Source organism: Hermetia illucens, chromosome 1, assembly GCF_905115235.1.
Source record: "Hermetia illucens chromosome 1, iHerIll2.2.curated.20191125, whole genome shotgun sequence".
Taxonomy (NCBI): domain Eukaryota; kingdom Metazoa; phylum Arthropoda; class Insecta; order Diptera; family Stratiomyidae; genus Hermetia; species Hermetia illucens.
In genome coordinates, this window is record NC_051849.1 from 100450194 (window position 1) to 100470472 (window position 20279).

General features: G+C 43.1%; 1 protein-coding gene across 10 annotated transcripts in view; it reads left to right on the top strand.

Annotated features, from left to right (window-relative positions):
* Positions 1-19119, top strand: part of LOC119656207 (kazrin) — a 414592-nt gene extending 395473 nt beyond the window's left edge. For 9 of the 10 annotated variants that reach the window (XM_038062602.1, XM_038062661.1, XM_038062611.1 and 6 more), the window contains 2 exons: positions 18383-18406; positions 18547-19119. In XM_038062602.1, coding sequence (XP_037918530.1) covers positions 18383-18406; positions 18547-18846 — 324 coding nt within the window. In that variant the 3' untranslated portion in view covers positions 18847-19119. The remainder of the gene's footprint in view (positions 1-18382; positions 18407-18546) is intronic. The other variant, XM_038062657.1, reaches the window with a different exon arrangement.
* The last annotated feature ends 1160 nt before the right edge of the window (positions 19120-20279 follow it).

Here is a 20279-nt window from a genome sequence, read left to right on the forward strand (position 1 = left end):
TGTCCATAACAAGGACAAAGAGGAGTGGTGAGAGGGCACTTCCTTGATGAACTCCAACAGAGACACGAAGCGGTTTTGATACACCCGCCATACTTCGAACTTTACTTTTCGGATCGTGGTAGAGCAATTGAACCCAGCGCACGAGTTCTTCTGGCACGAAGTGTTGTCGTAAAGCATACCAGATGAGTTCGTGTGGCACACGGTCAAACGCTTTCTCAAGATCCAGAAAGGCAATGTAAAGAGGGCGATGCTTCTCACGGTGTTTCTCCATGAGTAACCGCGCAGTGTGTATTGCGTCAGTAGTTCCGCAGTTCTTGACAAATCCGGCTTGATTCACGGTTATTTCAACGATTTCGCGAATACGGTTGTCAAGAATGCGTTCAAAAATCTTCATGGTATGGGAAAGTAACCGGATCGGACGGTAATTTGAACATTCTGCTGGGCTACCTTTCTTTTTCCATATTGGAACAGTGGTACTTTCTTGCCAGTCAGATGGTGTTCTTCCTTCCTGAATAACCCGGTTAAAGAATTCACTGAGCCACGGTGTTGGGTCCCAGCTCTTTGCTTTCCAGAGCTCAGATGCGATGTCGTCAGGTCCTGTTGCTTTCCCCGATTTCATTTGTTTTATTGCCTCCTCGACTTCAGTTACGCTGACTGGTGGAACTGCTCCAAATGTCGGCAATGATTGTGGAAGCAAATTCTTCAGTTGAAATCTGCTCGAAGTATTCTCGCCATCTATCCGTCGCGGCTCGACGATCAGTAAGCAAAGTACCGTTCTTGTCATTAACACAACAGAAGTGTTCGATATCCTGTGTGCGTTCATCACGGCTTTTAGCAAGTCGGTACAGATCTCTCTCGCCATCCCGAGTGTCCAGTTTATCGTAAAGATTTTTGAAATGGTTCGCTCGGGTGACAGCGACCGCTTTCTTTGCTTCCCGGTTGGCATTCTTATAAATTTGCCAATTAGCAGGCGTTTTATCGTCGAGAAATTTGTGGTAGAGGCGTTTCTTTTCACGGACCTTCATTTCAACATCATCATTCCAAAGCCAAGTATCTCGGTTGATGTACCGCTTACCCGGCTTGGTGACCCCGAGGGTTGCAGAGGCCGCTTTGTGGATCGTGTCTTTCATTTGGTTCCATGATTCTTCCACATTCGTAATGGTTGGCAATCGTATGAGTGAGACCGTTTCTTCGTTCTTCTCACCAAATCGCCACCATTTAATGCGCGGCGGGCCAGTGCGTTCCTCACGCCGTTTTATCGGTGGCTTAATTCGCAGGACAGCAATCAACGGCCGATGTTGAGGTGCGATGGTCTCATAGGGAACGACTTTGCAATCAGTGACAGTGGTAAAATGTTGGCGTCTTATGAGAATATAGTCGATTTGCGTTTTATTGTTCCCACTATAAAATGTGGGAAGATGAGACAATCGTTTGATGAACCATGTATTCATAAGTACAAGGTCATGGGTGTCCGCAAAATCGATTATACGTTCGCCACCTTCATTGCGCGCTCCGAACCCCTTTCCCCCATGGCACCTGCTACCGTCTGCCTTTTCACCCACATGACCATTAAGGTCGCCGGCAATGATTATGTAATCATCAGCAGGCACGTGACAAGTCTTTTCATCGAGAAGTTGCCAGAAGGCATCTTTCTCGGCATCAGGTCGACCTGTCTGTGGTGTATACGCGGTGAAGAAGTGAATAGTGCGATCAGCTGATATAATGGTGAGCTTCATCAGCCGATCATCAAATCGTTCGACTTCTTTAATGGCATCACGGAAACCCTCTGAGATGGCAATGCCAACACCATATTGAGTGTGTGGGTTACCAAAATAGAGAAGTTTGTAGCCATTTTTACCGCGTTCGCGTTCAATGTCGCAGCTTTTGGCACCAGACCATCGGGTTTCTTGCAGAGCGCAGATGTCAATGCACCTTTTCCGAAGGGCTCTTGCGAGTTCCTCGTTCTTTCCAGTTAGGGTACCAACATTTAGCGTGCAGACACGTATTTGTTTTGTTCGTTGTGTGCGGACTAACTTGCTTACGTCCTGACGCCGTCCATGCGTCAAGAACCCTTGCCCATTTCTCGACAGGACCGGGGCCCGTCCTGCCGCGTCGACTGAGGTGGACGCCCTAGCATTTCTCCGAGGCCTCTGACTTAATCCGATCATCATGTTTGTAACGACATTCTATGCATTTTCTTGGCCGACCTGTCGCGGGGCCTGTCACCAAGAGAGATCAGGTAGGATTTTGCATAGTAGAATAAATCCAACTATACTCTATTTATCTACCTGATCTCAGCATTTTATTTTTGTTTTACTGAGGATAGTACAGAGTACGTTGCCTCAAACCCTCCTCCTTTACCTGGGCTTGGGACCAGCATACTATGTTAATAGCATGGCGGAGTTTGTTTTTCTCGAAACTGCATATTGAAAATTCCCTATCATCATAGCCCAAAATTTATCCAACGAAATTCTTTGAAATTTTCACGAGAACATATTTCTATGGTGCGCAAACTGGGATAATTGCGATTCATTTAGTAGTTTTTTTATACATTAAACAAGCCTTAACAAAACAGCAAAATTTACAAAAAAAAAGTTGAACACGTCACCAAAAATTTAGCTTTTAATATTTTTTAATAATCCTAGTTTGCGGACTGTGGTTAAGTCTGCACGTTAAAATGCCGTTTACTTTTTTCTTTAAGATTATCACAGCGCCATCTAGCGTGGCAGCAGAAAAACACCTTTTTTTGGAGATGGGTATATAAATTGCTCTGTATTTCAATAATGAGCTATGCTATCGGGCTGGAAAAAATATTACGCATGCTCAAGATATTAGTAAATCTATGGTGAAAAATTCTTGTTTGTAACGTTATCCAGTTCTTCACAAATTCTAAAAAAAACGAAAAAAAACGGCCTTCACACGGAATGACCCCCTTAAGTTGACATTGTGCGATATTTTTTGATCACAGGGTACTCCTGAGCGATACTGAACAATAATTGGGATCTCGCCATGGCCTTGCTTTAATCCGGAATCTGTGCCCAGACCTCTTCAGGTTGACCAATCCTTCAGATGACCGATCGATACTGCTGTAACTGCACTCTTGCACCAATCTTCTGGCATAGTTTCGTTAGACCAAATAATATTTATAAGCTTATGAAGCTTGGTGGTCATACCCACACTTCTTGTCCTTAGTAGTTCCGTGGATATTACACCCAGACCCGACTCTTTTTTTTCCAGCAGTAGCACTCGATATATTGAGCTCATCAGTTTTTTATCTGCTGCATATCTCCAATAATGTTTCCCGTTGCATCCCTACAAAATATATATGCGCAAAAGGGATGAATCGTTCCTTTGTTCTTTCTGCAAATCTTATCGGCGATACGTCTCAAGTCTATGTATTTGCCCCGTTCGGCTCTTATCTATTCATCGAACCATTTATCCCTTTTGCGTCGAGGTTCATGTCCCTCGCATTTCTCTAAATCCATCTTGATTACGACTTTTATCTAACTCCATTTTGCATTAATGATATCAACTTCACACCAGGTCTGTTCAACATTTAGAGGATTTGTTCTTCTAACGCTCCGATATATTTCTATGCCATTTCTTCGATCTGAAGCTTTTCAATAGCAAACCTGAAGACTAAGGTGAACGTGATGCTCTGACGAAATAGTGGCCGCTAAAGTAATTTACCCCCAGGGATTGAAAGCACGTCAAGGATAATATTATAGATGCAGCTCGTTTCTCAGTGAAGTCATAATCAATTTGGTAGAATGTGGTCCTATCTGCTGAAACCGATGTTCTCTAGTATATTCAGCGGTGACGGGAACAAATTGTTGAGATCGCCATGTTTCTGCTGCAAGTGTATTCTATGATCCTGTTTCCTTTCTCGTTAGTTATGTCAAAGGTGTCGGTAGGTCAGCTCTTTTGTGGTTTTTGTATTGAAGTCGCCGAGTACTGCCTTCATGTCGTTCGAAGACAGCGAATCAAATAGTCTTCCAAGGACGCTGTGCCTTGCCTTCCGTTGCCATATACATATATTTTGATTATTGATATAGACGTTGAGAGAAACAAATTTTCCTCGAAGCGCACCACTTCCGTCATTGACTAGTCTGAAGTTTGTAGTATTGCGGGTGAAAATCTTCTGACGACGAAAATTGTGTCGCTTTTTCGCGTTTCAGACTTTTTCAACTTTTGTAAATAAAGAAAGTTCGAGAGTCAAATTATTACTATTCTGTTAAGGGAAAGTCGCACCGCGTCCTTGAAGAACTATTGTGCCCCTTTTACTGGTTATAGTATACCTGTTGATCGTAATATATCAAGCAGGCCTGTAACCGTTAGGAACTTTAGTATGTTCCCCACTTCCAGAAGTTTCAGCTTTGCATCTGGTATTAAGTGTTCTCCCAGATGTATCGACCTACTTTGCACAAGTGCCGGACACTGTCCCAGGACGTGCATAGAGGTTTCGTCCTCCTCCTCACAGAACCTGCAGGCAGTGTCCGCAGATATCCCTAGCTTCCCTAGGTGATAGTTCAGCCGACAATGACCAGTGAGAATTCCCACTATGATTCGGAGGTTCTTTTTGGTGAGGTTTAAGCAATCCTTTGTACGCATGGGTTCGTATCACCCAATAAGCACCCTGGACTGCTCCATCCCTGGTAGGCCCGCCCAATATAGTTCCCTCAACCGTTTCTCTTCGTTTCTTAGATTCATAGCCATGAAACCGTTTCCGATTCCACAGAAGGGTTCTGGCCCGTGTAAAGGCATCCCTGCTCCCTTCTTGGCTAGTTCATCCGCTGCCTCATTGCCTTCCAATCCAGCATGGCCTGGAACCCAAAGTATCCAGACCTTGTTGGACGAGCCGAGTGTATTCAGTCTCTCACGGTATTCCCATACAAGTTTAGAGTTCACCTGGTTGGACCTAAGTGCTTTGATCGCTGCTTGGCTATCGGTGAGAATAGCTATGTTCTGCCCCCTGTAGTTCCTTTGCAGATTAAAGGAGACACATTTGTCTATGGCGTAAATTTCCGCCTGGAATATGCTAGTGTACCTGCCCATTGGCTCAAAGTACATTTTTCTTGGACCAATGACACCGGCACCCGCTCCCTCTGCTGTGAGGGATCCGTCAGTGTGCCAAGTAATCAGTTGCTGGTTTATGCCGTATGTCGCAGCCACGCTCTCCCAGTTTGCCTTGTTACTCCAACGTGTTTCAAACTTCTTATCGAAGTGAAACCTCGTTGTCCTGTTGTCCCTCGGTATCAGTAATTCGGGATACCGCCTAGAAAGGATATCAATCTTCCTTCGTCGAGAGGCAAATACCGAGCTGCCTAATAATTCCACTTCCTGGCCTGCCGAAACATCTATCTTGTATTTTTTTTTTACCCGTTCGATAAGTGATCTTAGAGCGCCAGTTATCGTCAAAGTACCCAATCCTATCCGAAAGACATGAGTATACTGTCAGCTTGTTACAGAGTCGGCCCATCGCTATTTTACAGGGCAGAGAACACGCCGTTCACCCTCTCTCGTCTGCTGTTTTGCATTTTTCCGAAGCTGCCAACCTGGAGGTGAGAGTAGGATTTGGTAGTAAAACTGTAGGTGTAAAATCAGCGTGCCTTACTCAGATATTTTTTAAGGATTTCAAAGACATATACTACCCTTCAATACTCAGGTACTGAGTACAAATAAAATTATTATTTTTCTCCCGAGTTGTCACAATCTCTGCAGATACCGGATTTTACCTCATACTTCCGCTATGTGCCAAGCATGTAGGCTCGGACGATCCGACCTACTTACAATGGTGGTGGTAGCCGGTCGTAGGTTAATGTCGAGAACTCCCAGCAACATCGAGCACGTATGCAGAATGGTGTACTTCTGCATGGTTTGAACCAGACTGTTTGAAAGTCCTGCTACATCAAGAAAAGCCGTGAGAGATTTAGGTACAATACCAATACCACTTTCTCGCGACGCAAAATTTCTATGATTTCCCAAACCAGTGGCAGTTCACCTTCTTTTCCATGTATTTCCGTTCGATGTTGCTATTATGGGAGATAGCAACAACAATTATATACGCGGAGCGACCCGTCTTGTCAACTTACAGTACGTCAGGCTTGTTATGTGAAGTCTGGCGTTCAGTCAGGACTTGCCGATCCAAATACATGCTGTAAGTAAAACTGTCAAGTATTGCTTGCGGCTCATATCGGTAAACCGGACATGTTCCCGTGATCAGCCCATGCTTCTATGCAAGGTTTTGATGAATCACCTTACATACATGTAAGATGTATTGCACCGGTGCTATAACAGTGCAGCTAGAAATGAGATGAGACGTCTCTAACATAACGAAAGTGATGCGAGTAGAAAATACGCAGAAATTTCAAATGGCTTGTATATCAACAATCACTTCCGTAATCAAAGCAACTTACTATATTCTAAACATGTGTATAGAACACTTTTATTCATTTGATCCAGGTTGTACTCGATAATGGTTGAAAATTGAGACCGAAAAATTTATATAGTGGAAATAGTTCAAATTTTTGATTTACGAAGGTAAAACGATAAAAATTTTAAAAAGTTACCCGAAGCCAAAGCCAATTCACAAAATTGAAATGCGATAACGGCAAAGGACGAATGTGTTTTGAACTGCCAACCTCTCTCCTGTTTGTGTATTCCATATACCCTTCTTTGTAACTCAGTTGTTGATACCTAAGTGGAAATCAATCTCAATGTTCTGCTGGTGTTCTATATTCTCTGTGGTTATCCTTGTTCGGTGATTTGTTTGCTTTGTCTACTTTTATTTGGCTATTGTTGTCATCGCCTCTATGTGAGGCGGGTATTTTCCGCCTATATTATCCTTTTGAGATTTTATGAAAAGCAAAACTTTGTTGACACGATTCTTACAATCCGCAGCATATGTACTTACATATATCGCCAAGGTTTTTGCCTTTGGCTTTAATTATTCAGAGGAATATATGCATGTATATATTTTATAAATAAGGTAATCAAAATATATTTCTGTATTGAAGCAAGATATTGAAATATGTACTTATCAGGCAGAATGTATTATTATTGTAATTTAGTGTATATGTTTCTACCCCATTCTGTAATGGAGATATCGCCGTTAAATCAGCCTCTTCCTTTTATAGTCCTTTCGTACAGAATCGTTACAAATAGAAGCGAAACCTAGCCTTATAGTATAAGTTCCTCGTCCCTTAATACCATTAATGATGGCCCATTGTACTCGGCTACCTCCGAAATATCCCAGACACGTTTACGTATCGCAGAATTTCAGCTAGTGGATGTGATGCTACCCGCGAAAATTCGGAAACAGCACCACCAAAGGCCTGTTGTCTGATGCGTCCATAGGCGCGGTACTCCCATGAAAAATGCTCCATGGATTCCGCTTCCTTATTACAATAATAATAATAATAATCGTTGGCACAACAATCCATATTGGATCAGGGCCTTGAAGTGTGTTAGAGCACTTCATTCGAGACCGTAACGGTACACTACAGTAGACTGTAGGAGGCAATGTGGTCAGCATTGCGCTCGCCCGAGATTATTACCCTGATTTGACTCAGGTACTCATTCACAGCTGAGTCGACTGGTATCCGACGTCAAATCACGATACAAATCCCACTGCCGCCAGCGAGATTTGAACCGCGACCTTCCGTACGACAGCCTTGTGCTCTAACCACTCAGCTATCCGTGCTCTAACCACTCAGCTATCCGGACTTCCTTATTACAGGAACTGTATAATTCCTCTTCTGAAGTATGCCCAGCTAGTGAATTATGGCCAGTTAGAACTGGTATCAAGCTTGTTCCCAATTTTTGGTAACATCATTAGCCAATGCTACTGACACTCCAATTGCTGGTTGCAGTCCGGGAAGGCGGGAAACTGAGTCCTGTTTTGCTAAGGCATCTGAGATTTCATTTCTCCCTACACCACAATGACCAGGCATCCAGAGTGGCTCCACCGTATTGAATTTCGATTCTACGATTTCAAGGTAATCAAAGGACTACTTAACGTCCTCAATGCAGCTTGACTAGCGCTGCAAATAATGATGAGTTTATCCTTTACCCGTGCATCAATTGCCAGCTTATTGTCTTTAGGATCACAAACAGTTCAGCCTGAAAAATGGTTGCATATTAATCCAAGGGAGAAAGGTAAACTTCTACTCCAGAACTCTGTTCTGCTTTTGAGGCTTCTACCCCGAAGGCTACCTCAATATATCCTGCCACGCTCCACAGACGTATGGGGGAGTACCCGAGAATCAGAATGCAAGCAGGCATCAGAAGTGGATTCAGTTTGCCCAAGTGGCGATAGCCACCTTCACAGTGGCAGCCTTTCTTTGCTTAGGTAGAGATCCAAAAACACTTCAGCAATGCGTCAGCATAGCGTAGATCTATGAAATCAAAGTGTTTTGAAGTTCTAAGGACAGTATAACAGCTCTCACTTTTCCATTGGTAGCCACCACTCTCCCCTTGTAACAATCTCATGTTTAAAGATTTTCTAGAACTGCCAACTCTACCCATTCCACTTCTGTCAACTGTTTTCCTTGATGTTGTACTTCCAAAAGAATCTGTACTAATTCAACTCTAGAATTCGTAAAAGTTCCATCCGGTTTCCAAAAGACAGTCCAGTTTAGCCGACTCGCCCTTTCGCCATCCAGTTCCTCACAACATATTCTAAAAGAGTCTCGTTTCGAACACTTAACGAGCCTATTATATTCACGCTGTAGGTTCCGGAAGTTTAACCAGTCTTCATTCTTACCCCTTTTGAAGTACAACTCAAAAGTCCTCTGGTTAGTTTACTGATTAATAGTTCATAATTGATCTTCTATCACCAAAGGAATCCTTAATTACCTAAGAAACTGCACTTTGTTATCAAGGACTTCATTAAATTTTGTCCAATCCGTTCTCTTAGGATTCCGTCTTAGCATTACAGTCTGTTCGCCTGCAATAGTCAGATAGAATTCTAAGTATCGGTGGTTTAACGGTGAGGCTGCGTCTAGCACCCGCCAATCTGGAACCAAGTCGTACATCTTTGAAGGTATTAGGTCAATTAGTTCACTTCTTCTTAGCCCCATGTAGTCGCACACTCTATGTTCGCAGTCACGAAACCAGCTGAAGTGGTGAAATCAAATAGCTTCTCTCCTCTAGCATTGCATTTGCTGCTCCCCCAAATATATAATATTTCGAGGGTTTGCATAGCAATCTATTAAGAGTTCGAGATCACTTGATCCTGCATACGCTACCAGATCCCCTCTTTCTTACGTCGGGGGAGGGCAATTATGACACCTTTCCGCTTGCCATTCATCTAACATTACAAGATGATTGTAACTAGGCTCAGGAAACAGAATTTGCTCAGAATAGTTGCCTCTAATAGTTTTGACATCAGTACAGAAGTTTCAGTCTTATAGATCTTTCATCTTAAAAAATCCTAGCAACTAATCCAATCTAATCGAAAACCATGGCCCTTACAATAGAAATATATAACGGCAGTCCTGCAGCTTTGTGAGCTTCATTGCCAGCAGATTAGCGATTTGACTAATCATTATGCAATGAAGAACAGTTTGCCATGGTCGGTGTGTAACCAGGTTATCATCACATCTTACCGTAAAACACTTAGGTGCAGCAGTGCCCATATCCTCATCCACAAATGGTCTTGTTTCTTCACGCAGAGCATTCTTCTGTTTTGAATTTAACGCCTTCTTTGGTTTGCGGTTTCCAGTTCCACAAACTAATATCAAGCCAGTTTCGCTCATATCTTTAAATTCCCTTTCTTACACTAAACGTATGAGAGAAGTTACCAACAAGCACTATTTACTCTGTAGTCCCTTCGCCAAAGCGAGCCCACGTGCGGGTATTTCGCCGCTGTATGCACTATCCTCCGCGTACAGTTCTGTTGTGGAGAAGCGCACCGAAGATGCTACAATTTGATTTTGTGGAGTCGAAAAATAAAGATGATGATTTCCTAACATGATTCAATTTCAATCTTTGCATATGGTAACCGTCCTTGAGCACCTTCAGACTCTTTTGATCCATTTCAAACAACAAACTCAAACCATTCACGTTTGTAGACTTGTCCCTATTGAAATTAATGAGCTTTAAATTGTAACATATCTCTGACATTTTACTATCCTCCCATGATAGCAGCTAGAAATGAGGTTGCGGCTTGCGCGTCCTCTTTTTTCCTGTCTTCCTGTTCGTTTTCCTATGGGAGCGAATAGCTTCGTTGAGATCTCTCTCGCTGATTTGATCACCTACCGTCACACTAGCCATGGTTCGCGCGTGAAGCGTGGGGGTTCGCCCTCCTGCGGAGCAAAACAAAGCGTTGCAGATGTGCTCGTCTTATGCATCTTGCGCCAATTATCGCTGATCGGAGTAATCGGCAGTAATACCGCTACTTGATTGCTTATAGTTGAGGGTGGAGTCTGTGACTCCTTACCACTTGGAGGGTTCAAATCCAGAGCTTCCATATTCATGGTGTGGACACCCTTAGTGTAAAAGTAAACTACTACAGGTCCCCCTCCCCCCACGACAAGGTGAAGCACGAGGGGAGCAATCTGTAATATGCAACTACACTTCCATACCCCTATCATTCTTGTCAACAAGAAAGACGGGATTCCAAAACAAACTCCTGCCAAAAGGACATTCTCTTTTAACTTATAAACTCTTGCAAATAACCAAGAGGCTTTTTTCACCATTATTCTCTTAATCCTGGGCTAGCTAACTAAGTTAAATCTTATCAGGAAGTGCCGAGAATTCATGTGATATTCCTAACACTCTTTCGCAAATAAGTTCACCTAGTAAAATACCAATAGGCACTTTAATTACTACTCGTGATATGACCTATTCACTGACGCTAGATCGTCTGCCTTATGATACGTCCAAAAAGCTAAAGCAAAGACCATATCGATGATTCATTTTCTCAAAGTTCCTGGGGGCGACCTTAGTGAAAGTACTACATGTCGCAGGACATGTAACGTTGGATTCCGTAGTAACTACTGTAGCTCCTTGTTACCCTATTCTGCTGTAGATAATGGTGAGCATGTCAGTACTAATTCTCGATAAAACATCTGCTGCTATACTGTCAGGCGGAATATTTTCGTCATGAACTGGCCTATGTATTTGAGTTACTTGAAAGTAAAAACGAATGACTAACAGTCAGCGCACATGATAAGAGGACGCCTTGACTTTTAATCAAAAGAATCCCACAGCTCTAAATTCTCCGTCATAGGTGATGTAGCGTTGCTGCATGGGGGATAAATTCTGTTTCAGTCTAGTACATCGCTGATAATTGAAAGAGTGCCGCCTACCACTGGCTGTGAGAGGTGAGCTGCTTGAGTGAAATGCTACTTGCGCTTGGAACTTGCATTTCATCTTTTCTGCAGAATAACTTCGGCAGTAGTTGACCACCCTATATACTTTTTTATTTCTGAGACCCGATGTGATTTGTGCAAATCCCTGATACCTTCCACGCCCTCAGGTGGAGTTGGAGTATCTTGTGAATCGATAGGATAAGTGCTTGACTTACCCCCTAACTAACGCTTCTAGGTTGCTCTCAAGTTTCTCTAGTACGTCATTCTTCTTTTCATTTTTCACTTAGATAGTCATTACAAGGAGCTTATATCAATCAACTGATGAAAATTTAGGGAAACAGACTTCCAATATCGCAAGTACTTCCGCTTGGAATACACTGGCGAAAACTGGGAGACCATATGACTCGAATACACGAGCAAATCCCCACGCCGACTCCACACGCCATCCTTGATCCATCCAAGAATACTGCGTCATAACCTTGCAACACGCCGCCGGTCTTCCACTTTGCCCTGGTTGGAAAGACCGCAGCAAAGTTTCTCCTGTCTCCTGCTTGCCAGCATACAAGAGAACCGCAAGTTATGATTGAACGCACCACAGCGGTGTACATTCAAAGAACCATCTTCGGCCGGAGACCCCATTTCTTTGCAAAGGTTCTTTTGCAGGCATAAAAAGCTATACACGCCTTCTTAACCCTCAGTTCTATGTTCACTCTCCAATTCAGTTTTGGATTCAGGATTACATCCAAATACTTTACATTGAAGGAAAGAACCAATATTTGTTCATTCAGCCGTGGTAGGTGGGGTTCAGGTGTCTTGGTGATGAATAGCATCAGTTCCGTTTTGGTTGGGTTTATGCCGAGTCCGCATCTTGCGACCCACAGGCGCACCTTTCGCAACGCTCCTTCTATGATGCCGCTCAAAATGGACGGAAACATCCCTCACACTAATATCACAAAGTCGGCGGCATACGCCCACTACCTTCACCCGGCTGCTGTCCAATATTCGTAAAATTTCGTCCATTACTATTAACCAGAGCACCAGAGGCTCTCAAGTGGTTGCCTTTCAGATCCGACTGTATTATCCTGGTACTTAGCATGCGTATAATCCAATGCGTAATATACCCCTCCAATCCAATACTGGCCAATGCTTCCTTGGTACTAACGTTGTTGAAAGCTCCCTCTATATCCAAGAAGGCAGGCTTGTATTGACGTGCTCTTCATAATCGCCCTTAAGTGGATGTCCAGGACGCGCTCTAGAGTCTTCAACACGAAATAGGTCAGGCTGAGTGGCCGAAATTCTTACCTGAACTCATGGCCGCGCCTGCCCGCTTCCGGTATGAAAACCACTCGTACGCGTCTCCAGGACTGTGAAGATATGCAGCTCCAGTAAATCTTCACAAGCCACACACTACCCTTTCCTGCTGCTTTTGAAGCATGATTGGCATTATGTCCACAAACCCCAAAAGCTCTGACTCACAGTCCTCCTCGCTAGCAGGAAAGTGCGTCTGAACCAGCAGCTCCAAGGTTTCACCAGAAAATTCCATCCAGGAGCCTTCGGTGTTTTTAAGAAATGATAGGCTCTTATGATCTTACTGATCTTCGCGGATTTGCTGGTGCCTTCGATGTTCTAACAATAGTCCAACCAAGACCGCCTCTGTACTTCTTCAGGAAGTCCTTGTATGCATGCCAATATTTATGCTGTTGAAGATTTCCCTGGTCAGCTTCTTGATGCTGGAGAGATCTTCATTTCACCACGGTGTCTTCTTGCTGTACTTAGTACACGAGATTTGAAAGGCGGTATCGAATGCCTTTATCCAGGGCCCCGACCTTTGACTCCAGTTCGTCTGTCGTGCCAATCTTACCAATTTGCGCCCCGGAGAGTTTGTTCTCAGTTACTTGATCAAAATTTCTCCAGTCAATCCTCCTTGGGTCTCTGAAGGTTTTGGAGACCTCTGCGGCGAGATCTAGAGGAGAAAAGTATCGAACTGTGATCTGAGAAGAATCTCTGGTCAGACCCTCTCCAGTTCTCCACCCTAAGAATTCCATTGTCGGTTGTTAGGGTGATGTGAAAGACCTGCTCCCAACCGTTTCATTTCTCCGAACTGGGGAAATGCAAGGTTGCTGTACTGCCCCTGTTGCATACGGATAGGTTTAAAATAACAGTAAAGTCAAAGAATGACTTACCTCTTCCATTGATTTCCGAGTTGCCCCAAAGCGTATGGCTTGCATTGGCGTCGCAGCCTATCAACAGGTTCACCTTCTTTATTGCTGTGGTGTTCGTCAGACGCTGTAGTTCTTCTGACGGAGCTGATCAGTTATGAGCCATGTAAACTGAGGAAATATACACGTTCTCTGCCCCTGCCTGCTCCAGCTTGACCAGGCCTAGGTCGTTGGAACTCATATCCGGCACAGAAAAGCGTACAGACTCTTCCTTACGAGGATACACGCTCTAGGTCTGTCCTGATCAGTGCCTTCTGTGCTGTGGAATAAATTAAAATATTTGCTTTGGAACCCTATGATAGTTGGGTCGCCTCTAACCAAAGTCCCCTGTATTAGTGCGATGTCGATGTCTTCCTCTACCAGGAAGAAAAGCAGATTAGCCGAGGAGCACTTCGAGTGCTCGAGATTTATCTGCGTTATCCTCAGCATGATCTGCTTGCTTGGAGGGTTCGTCAGTCCCCGGCGGACCATCGATCGTCATCCCCCCCAACAGGTCGTTGGCGGCGTCGATTGGATCTAGATCGTCGTCCGGTTTTGCAGAGCGGAACACTTTTACCTTTGCGTTCCTGATTCCGAACCGCACTTTATGCTCGACCTTTTCCAGTGCCTCCAGTTACTCTCCATTTATAATAATAATAATCGTTGGCGCAACAATCCATAGTCGACCAGGGCCTTGAAGTGTGTTAGAGCACTTCATTCAAGATCGTAACGATATACTACAGTACACTGTAGGAGGCAATTTGGCCAGCATTGCGCTCGCTCGAGATTATTACCCTGATTTGACTCAGGTACTCATTCACAGCTGAGTCGACTGGTATCCGACGTCAAATGACGATACAAATCACACTACCACCAGTGAGATTTGAACCACGACCTTCCGTACTACAGATTTGTAGAAAAGGTTGCCTGTTTGTCTGGGGTTCCTCCATCTTGATAAAAACACAGTCGTCCATCGGAATTCTGGGGCTTTGAAGATGAAGGCACTGGACGAGCTTGTTCTTATCCATGCGGATCTTCTTCATCCCGCTCGTCGACAGTACCGGCCTCCTAATTTTTAGCAATCTTGCTGAGAATATGCGTGGCATTCTTGTAGTCATTTTCCGGTGACCGACGTTCTTATCGGTCTTTACTACTGAGGGATCCCCCGACATCGAGGGTTTCGGGTCAGGAGTACTATATCGGTACTCGCTACACCCAGTTTGACGCTAGTGGATTCCAGGCTGGAAACCACTAGTCCGTCTGCCGCCTTGCTCCGGGAGGTCCCTGCGGCTACAGCTGTGATATGACTGGCACTGATTGTACTGCTCCCGACGGTTACTGCCTCCTGGCTGGATGTCAACAGCTCGTCCTCCGATAATGCGCCTGGCATCACCCCCTCTTCTTCTATCGTCGATTTATTTATTTTTAAAATTGAGTCCATGTCTTGTTCTCACGACCAGTCCGGCAAAAATGTCTAGCCCGGCCACCAGGGTAAGGGTCTCATTTATGGTGTAAATACTATCATGAAGAGTTTTTGTAAGTTTTGCTCTAATAACCTAATCAAACTTCCTTCATTCAGTCCTCCTAAATTCTGATCAGTGCTTCCTGTGCTTTATCAGTACATGGGGCGATATCAAAAGCCTCCTCGTAACCCTCATCTCTCTTTGAACTTTGAAAGAAAGACGGTGGCGTATTCTCCTGTTACATACCAATAGGTCGGTGGTAATAAGAAAAAATAAAATGATACCGAACGTGCCTTGCATTTGCTTCGTAACCATTGCAAGTTGTCTTTGGTAACGAATGCTAAATGTTTTAGCTCCGTGAATCATGTAGGCCGGGAAACATATATATCCTTTCCTCCAACTGATCCCAATTTTACCACAATTAAACCTCATGCACTTTCTCTACGATTGCCCAGCTCTAGCTAGAGTCAGGCTACAGACACTGGGTAAACCATTCTCTTGGGACCTCACAGAGATTTCTAGCTGCAGGATGGGAGAGCTGCTTTTTCGTGAATGGTACAGGCTGGCTCTGAAGATCCGAGCCGGCTAGACTCTACCTCCCTGCTCCCACAACAACAGTCACGGGCTTAGGAGTTTGTGGCATCAAAACGACCAAAGCGCTAATTGGGCTCCTCAGAGCGGCCACTGATACCTACCTAGCTACCCTAAACCGATTGAACCTAGATCAAGATACTAGATACATGCTGTAAATACTTTCTGGTGAGAATACAGGCTCTAGGTCTCCGCCGCTCGATATCTTTTGGGCTGTAGAATATGTCATATTGTGCATCCTGGGGGTTTCTTCTCGGTGAGCAAAACTAGCAGGTTAGCCGATGGAAATTGATTTGCACTATCCTCCACATTGCTTATTTATGTAAAGCTAGAAACCCCCTGGTTTCAAGGATGAAAAATTCTGTGAAGCCGGAACATTTTTGGTTCTTGTTTTATTAAGTGGTTAAAGCGGATACTGAAGCAGTCCAGTTTGACTGGAGGAAGGAAATCGGGATTTGTGGAGATGATTGATGCATTGACTTCGGCTTCACAGCTTGGCTGAAGCCTGAAAAGTGACTCACGAGGATGATTCACATGGTTTCAGATAGAGAGGTATTTTGAATAGAATATGATTACAACTGCTAGCATCGCAACCTAATTTCCCTGAAATGATTTCCACATTTGACGGGGGGTTATAGAAATGCTTGTTGTGCAAGGATACGATCGTTCCAAAGACTGAAGTATAAGAATCGTGGATCTCATTCTTCATGAAGGAATACTACATAGAGTACCTATAGTAATTTTTGTGGAATGGGTTCCCGAAACTACAAGTCTGCATTCCGGAAGTGGTTAATGGCTCGATCTGAGAGCTGGATTTTCAAGATTATGGCCTTGTGGTCGCTGATGCTAGGAATGGTTTCCAACAATGGAAACCTGCTTGGGTTAGGACACACCGTTTAATAATAGTAAATAGTTGAGTTACGTCAATTGCCAATGGTGTAACTGTCGACTATTGTTGTTATTACATTTGTCAAATAAATAGTCAACTCTAAACAAAAAGACCATAATTTGAAAACTGAGAAGGTTGTCGCATGCAGAAGGATCTGATGGTGAAGAGATCGCTTAAATCAGCAAATTATTGAAAACAGTATACAAAAACAACGTATACAATGGTTCGATTGAAGCGAAGGTAGGGGAGAAAAGTTTTGTGGTAAGTAACATGTTGGAGACGAGTATTTCGGTGCGTGGAAATTAAATTACGAAACGAAGAGAGTTTCTCTGAATAACAATTGACCAAATACAGAATTGATTTTCCACTCGATCGACAACAAAGTTCATGATGCAGTTGATCATTGTGATACACATTATTATAAAATTAAAAAGTATCGGCATTGCTCGGCGAATTGAAACAGATGGTTTTTGAGTGTTGCTTCTGTCCCAGGGTACATTGCGGGGCGTTCGCTTCGCCAACAGTTTATGCCCTTGGAGCTTTCGTTCAGTCTCTTAGATTGGTGCGTTACGCCACATTTTAACCCAACGGTGTTGAAGACAGATCCGCTGGTAATTTTTGCTGCTTTTTGTGGTCCGCTCGAAGCAGACTAGAATGGGTTGTAGCGCTTTCACTCTAATGATATCATCAATATCGAACTACGTCCTAAAGGAAGCTAATCACAGACCCAGATACAGTTATCTTCGCTATTGATATGATAAAGGGTTTAACAACCTCCAGCCTCTCAGCGAAAATTTCTGTAAAGAATTGTGCCCGATTTTTCACAAGAAGGTTGGTTATCGCGGTGAAGCGCTCTTTAATTTTAAGAAGGTTTCTTCATTTCTTCCATGTCTTTGAGACTTACTTCACTGTTCTGAAACATTATATCAGTATTTACATAATTTTTGGCGGAAACATACGCAGTTTAGAATAAACAACCATTTAATTTAAGGGGAGTGCACTTCACTGGTTGCAACACTATTTAGAAGAGTAGTCAAATTTTGATTCTACCTATTAAGTTGCTTTTTACATATGTTGAATAAGAAGTCTATGACCAGACTATTCTTCAACACAGTACCACTGATAATAATGTGCCACTGAAGTTTCATCTTATGAAGGTACTTTCTGAGTTAAGGCATCTCTTTCTGCGTACGTCGACTTATTAATATCCGACTGGTGTTGCCATTTTACGAAAAATAGATAATGTTCCCCTAGCAATATTATATCAAAATTTGCAGGTACCTTAGGTTTCACCAAGCTAGGGTTGATATAGATTACAACACACCGTAGAGGAGGAGAGTTATTAACGGTAAATAAATATAATAGAAGCTTATGAGTGTATCTAGAAAGTTTTTTGGAGATTTATGCGTGCTAAAATACAGAAAATTACATCTTTCCCTCCATATGAAACCAGCAATCTCTACTTTGTTGGGGACAATAAGAAATTAAAGTAGTAAGAAAGGTTACACCTATGTTGCGTGAAGGCATTCAGGTTAAATATTATAAGTCCGACTGCGATCCACAACTTCCTTCACATTAATATGCATATGCAAATATGCAGCAATGCCTGGAATAAACTTCTTCGACAAATCAACCAATTCCATGACAACCTTCGTATGTGAGACGACAAAATCAATATTGAGACAAGCATCATTGCCTGAACAATTGGACTTTGTTGCTGAAGTGCAGATCAAATTTGCATTGATTAAGGGAACATAATTAGGAACTCCATCAGTTACCAGGCAAGCCAGAGAATGGAATAATGTAATCGAATCGGTAAAAATAAAACACATACGTAAATACCCATCAACATTTCCATTAAATTAATCCAGCGTATCGTATTATTTGTTTTCTTTCAATCAACCCACCTGACACGGAACATATCAGATATCAGCATGGAAAGGCTCACAGGTATGATTTTAACAACAATTGCGACCTATTTCTCCATTTCTCGTCCTGTATTTGGTACTTAGTTTCGCAATGCATCGTTGATTTTAAATAGTCCAATTACGTGGATTTCAGTAATAATAATTATTTTTCCTTTTCTGCAGAGCTCATTATCGAAGGCATTGCGTTTTCACACAAAATCACGAGCTGATAAATCGTTAGGGAACTCGACGTCCCCGACTCCATCGTACAGCAGTAGCGAGGGTGGAATTTATGCAACCATTGGACCACTTCCTTTGCTTCCTCCGCCAACGACTGCACCGCCCCAACCACCCCCACCCAGCCACCGTGTCAGCGCACCCCCAATGGCAGATTCATCGACAGCTTCGCTGCCTCGCTATGCCCAACACCGACGAGTTAAGAGCATAAGTGATATCGAAGTGGTAGCAGCAACGCCAGTATGAGATGAGGCCAATCGTGGGGCTTTCCGTGAGAACCCCCACAGATACAGGAGCTGCGATCAATAGACATAAAAGACTTTTGTATAGTAATAAGTTTAAATGCATGCTTTCCAACATGAAATACGCATTAATGCGGTTCTGCCAGTGTGCATTGAATTCTCCTTTCACACGAGTTTGTAAAATGTAAAATGTGCACAATAGAGTTCAGAGCAATCCAGCTGCATTTACATTCGTACTATTTGCATTGTACTACTGAATATTTAAAATTACTTTAGCCATACCAAAATAAATAAACTAGGAGCGTGTTTATTTCGATAGTTTAGACCTAAATTTTAATAGCTTGTTTTGGTGTTGTAGTGTAAGCCTAAATTAACAGCTACTCGTATAACCAACATATGAATAATTCGCATTTGTGTGTTAGCAGTGAAATAAAACTATTAAATTCGTGCATAAAGATTCAAAACTCTTTAAAGAAAATTCCGCAGGTTAACTCCACATACTTTCATTCCCAAATACTCGTATATGCTAGGGAGTACAGACACCTGTAGCCGAAGCCGAAATTCGAACATGGGACACATGGGAATTTGAATACAGCACCCGACCCGACCCGAAGTTATCACCACTATCCAGAATAACACCTGCAGTTGGCCTTCTAAATAGACAATCATATTTACTATTAGCCATGCATCGAGGTACCCGAGATGTAGAAGTAACTAGGAGTAGGAGAGTGCTCCGCCTCTGAGCACTCACACTTTAGTGGCCATTTGTATTTGCCGCCCCTTTCTAACAGAATATCCCAGACTCGTTTATGTACCAAAAGATACTGCTATTCAGAATTTATATCCACCAGTCACAATGCCCAAAATACTTAATGTCTTCATGATTTTCGAAAGGGTAAATTACAGTGTGTTTGTTTGATTCTGACAGGAAAGTTTAGTGTGTCTAGCAGCATTTAATTGTGGCTTTCCTTATGGAATATCCTGACAGCAAAATTAGACTATGCTACTGATTCTGGTCTCGACATGGGAGGAACTGAACCCTTTTATGCTAAGGCATATATTCCCCAACGATTTTAAGAAGCGATGAACGCAATGTCCTCAAGAATGTTTGGCTATCGCTACAAATTGCGATGCGCCTGTATTTCAATAGTTCGTCAATCACCTAAGTTGTTACTCTTAGGATCGCATATATTGCAACCTGAAAAAACAAAATAGATTGCCCCAAACAAGAAGCCCACCTCTCGCTTTTGGCTAGGAGGTAGCCCCCTGCTTCAGAGCTTTCTTCTGTTTTTGTCTAACGTTATCAGGTTCGATGCGACTAGTAAAAAAAAGAACGCTTCATTGATATAAAATTGGTTAACACCTGATATCCCGCTCACTAATGCAAATAGGAAGAGTGCTATAGCCAGCGAAACTGTTGTTGATGTTTATCTTCAG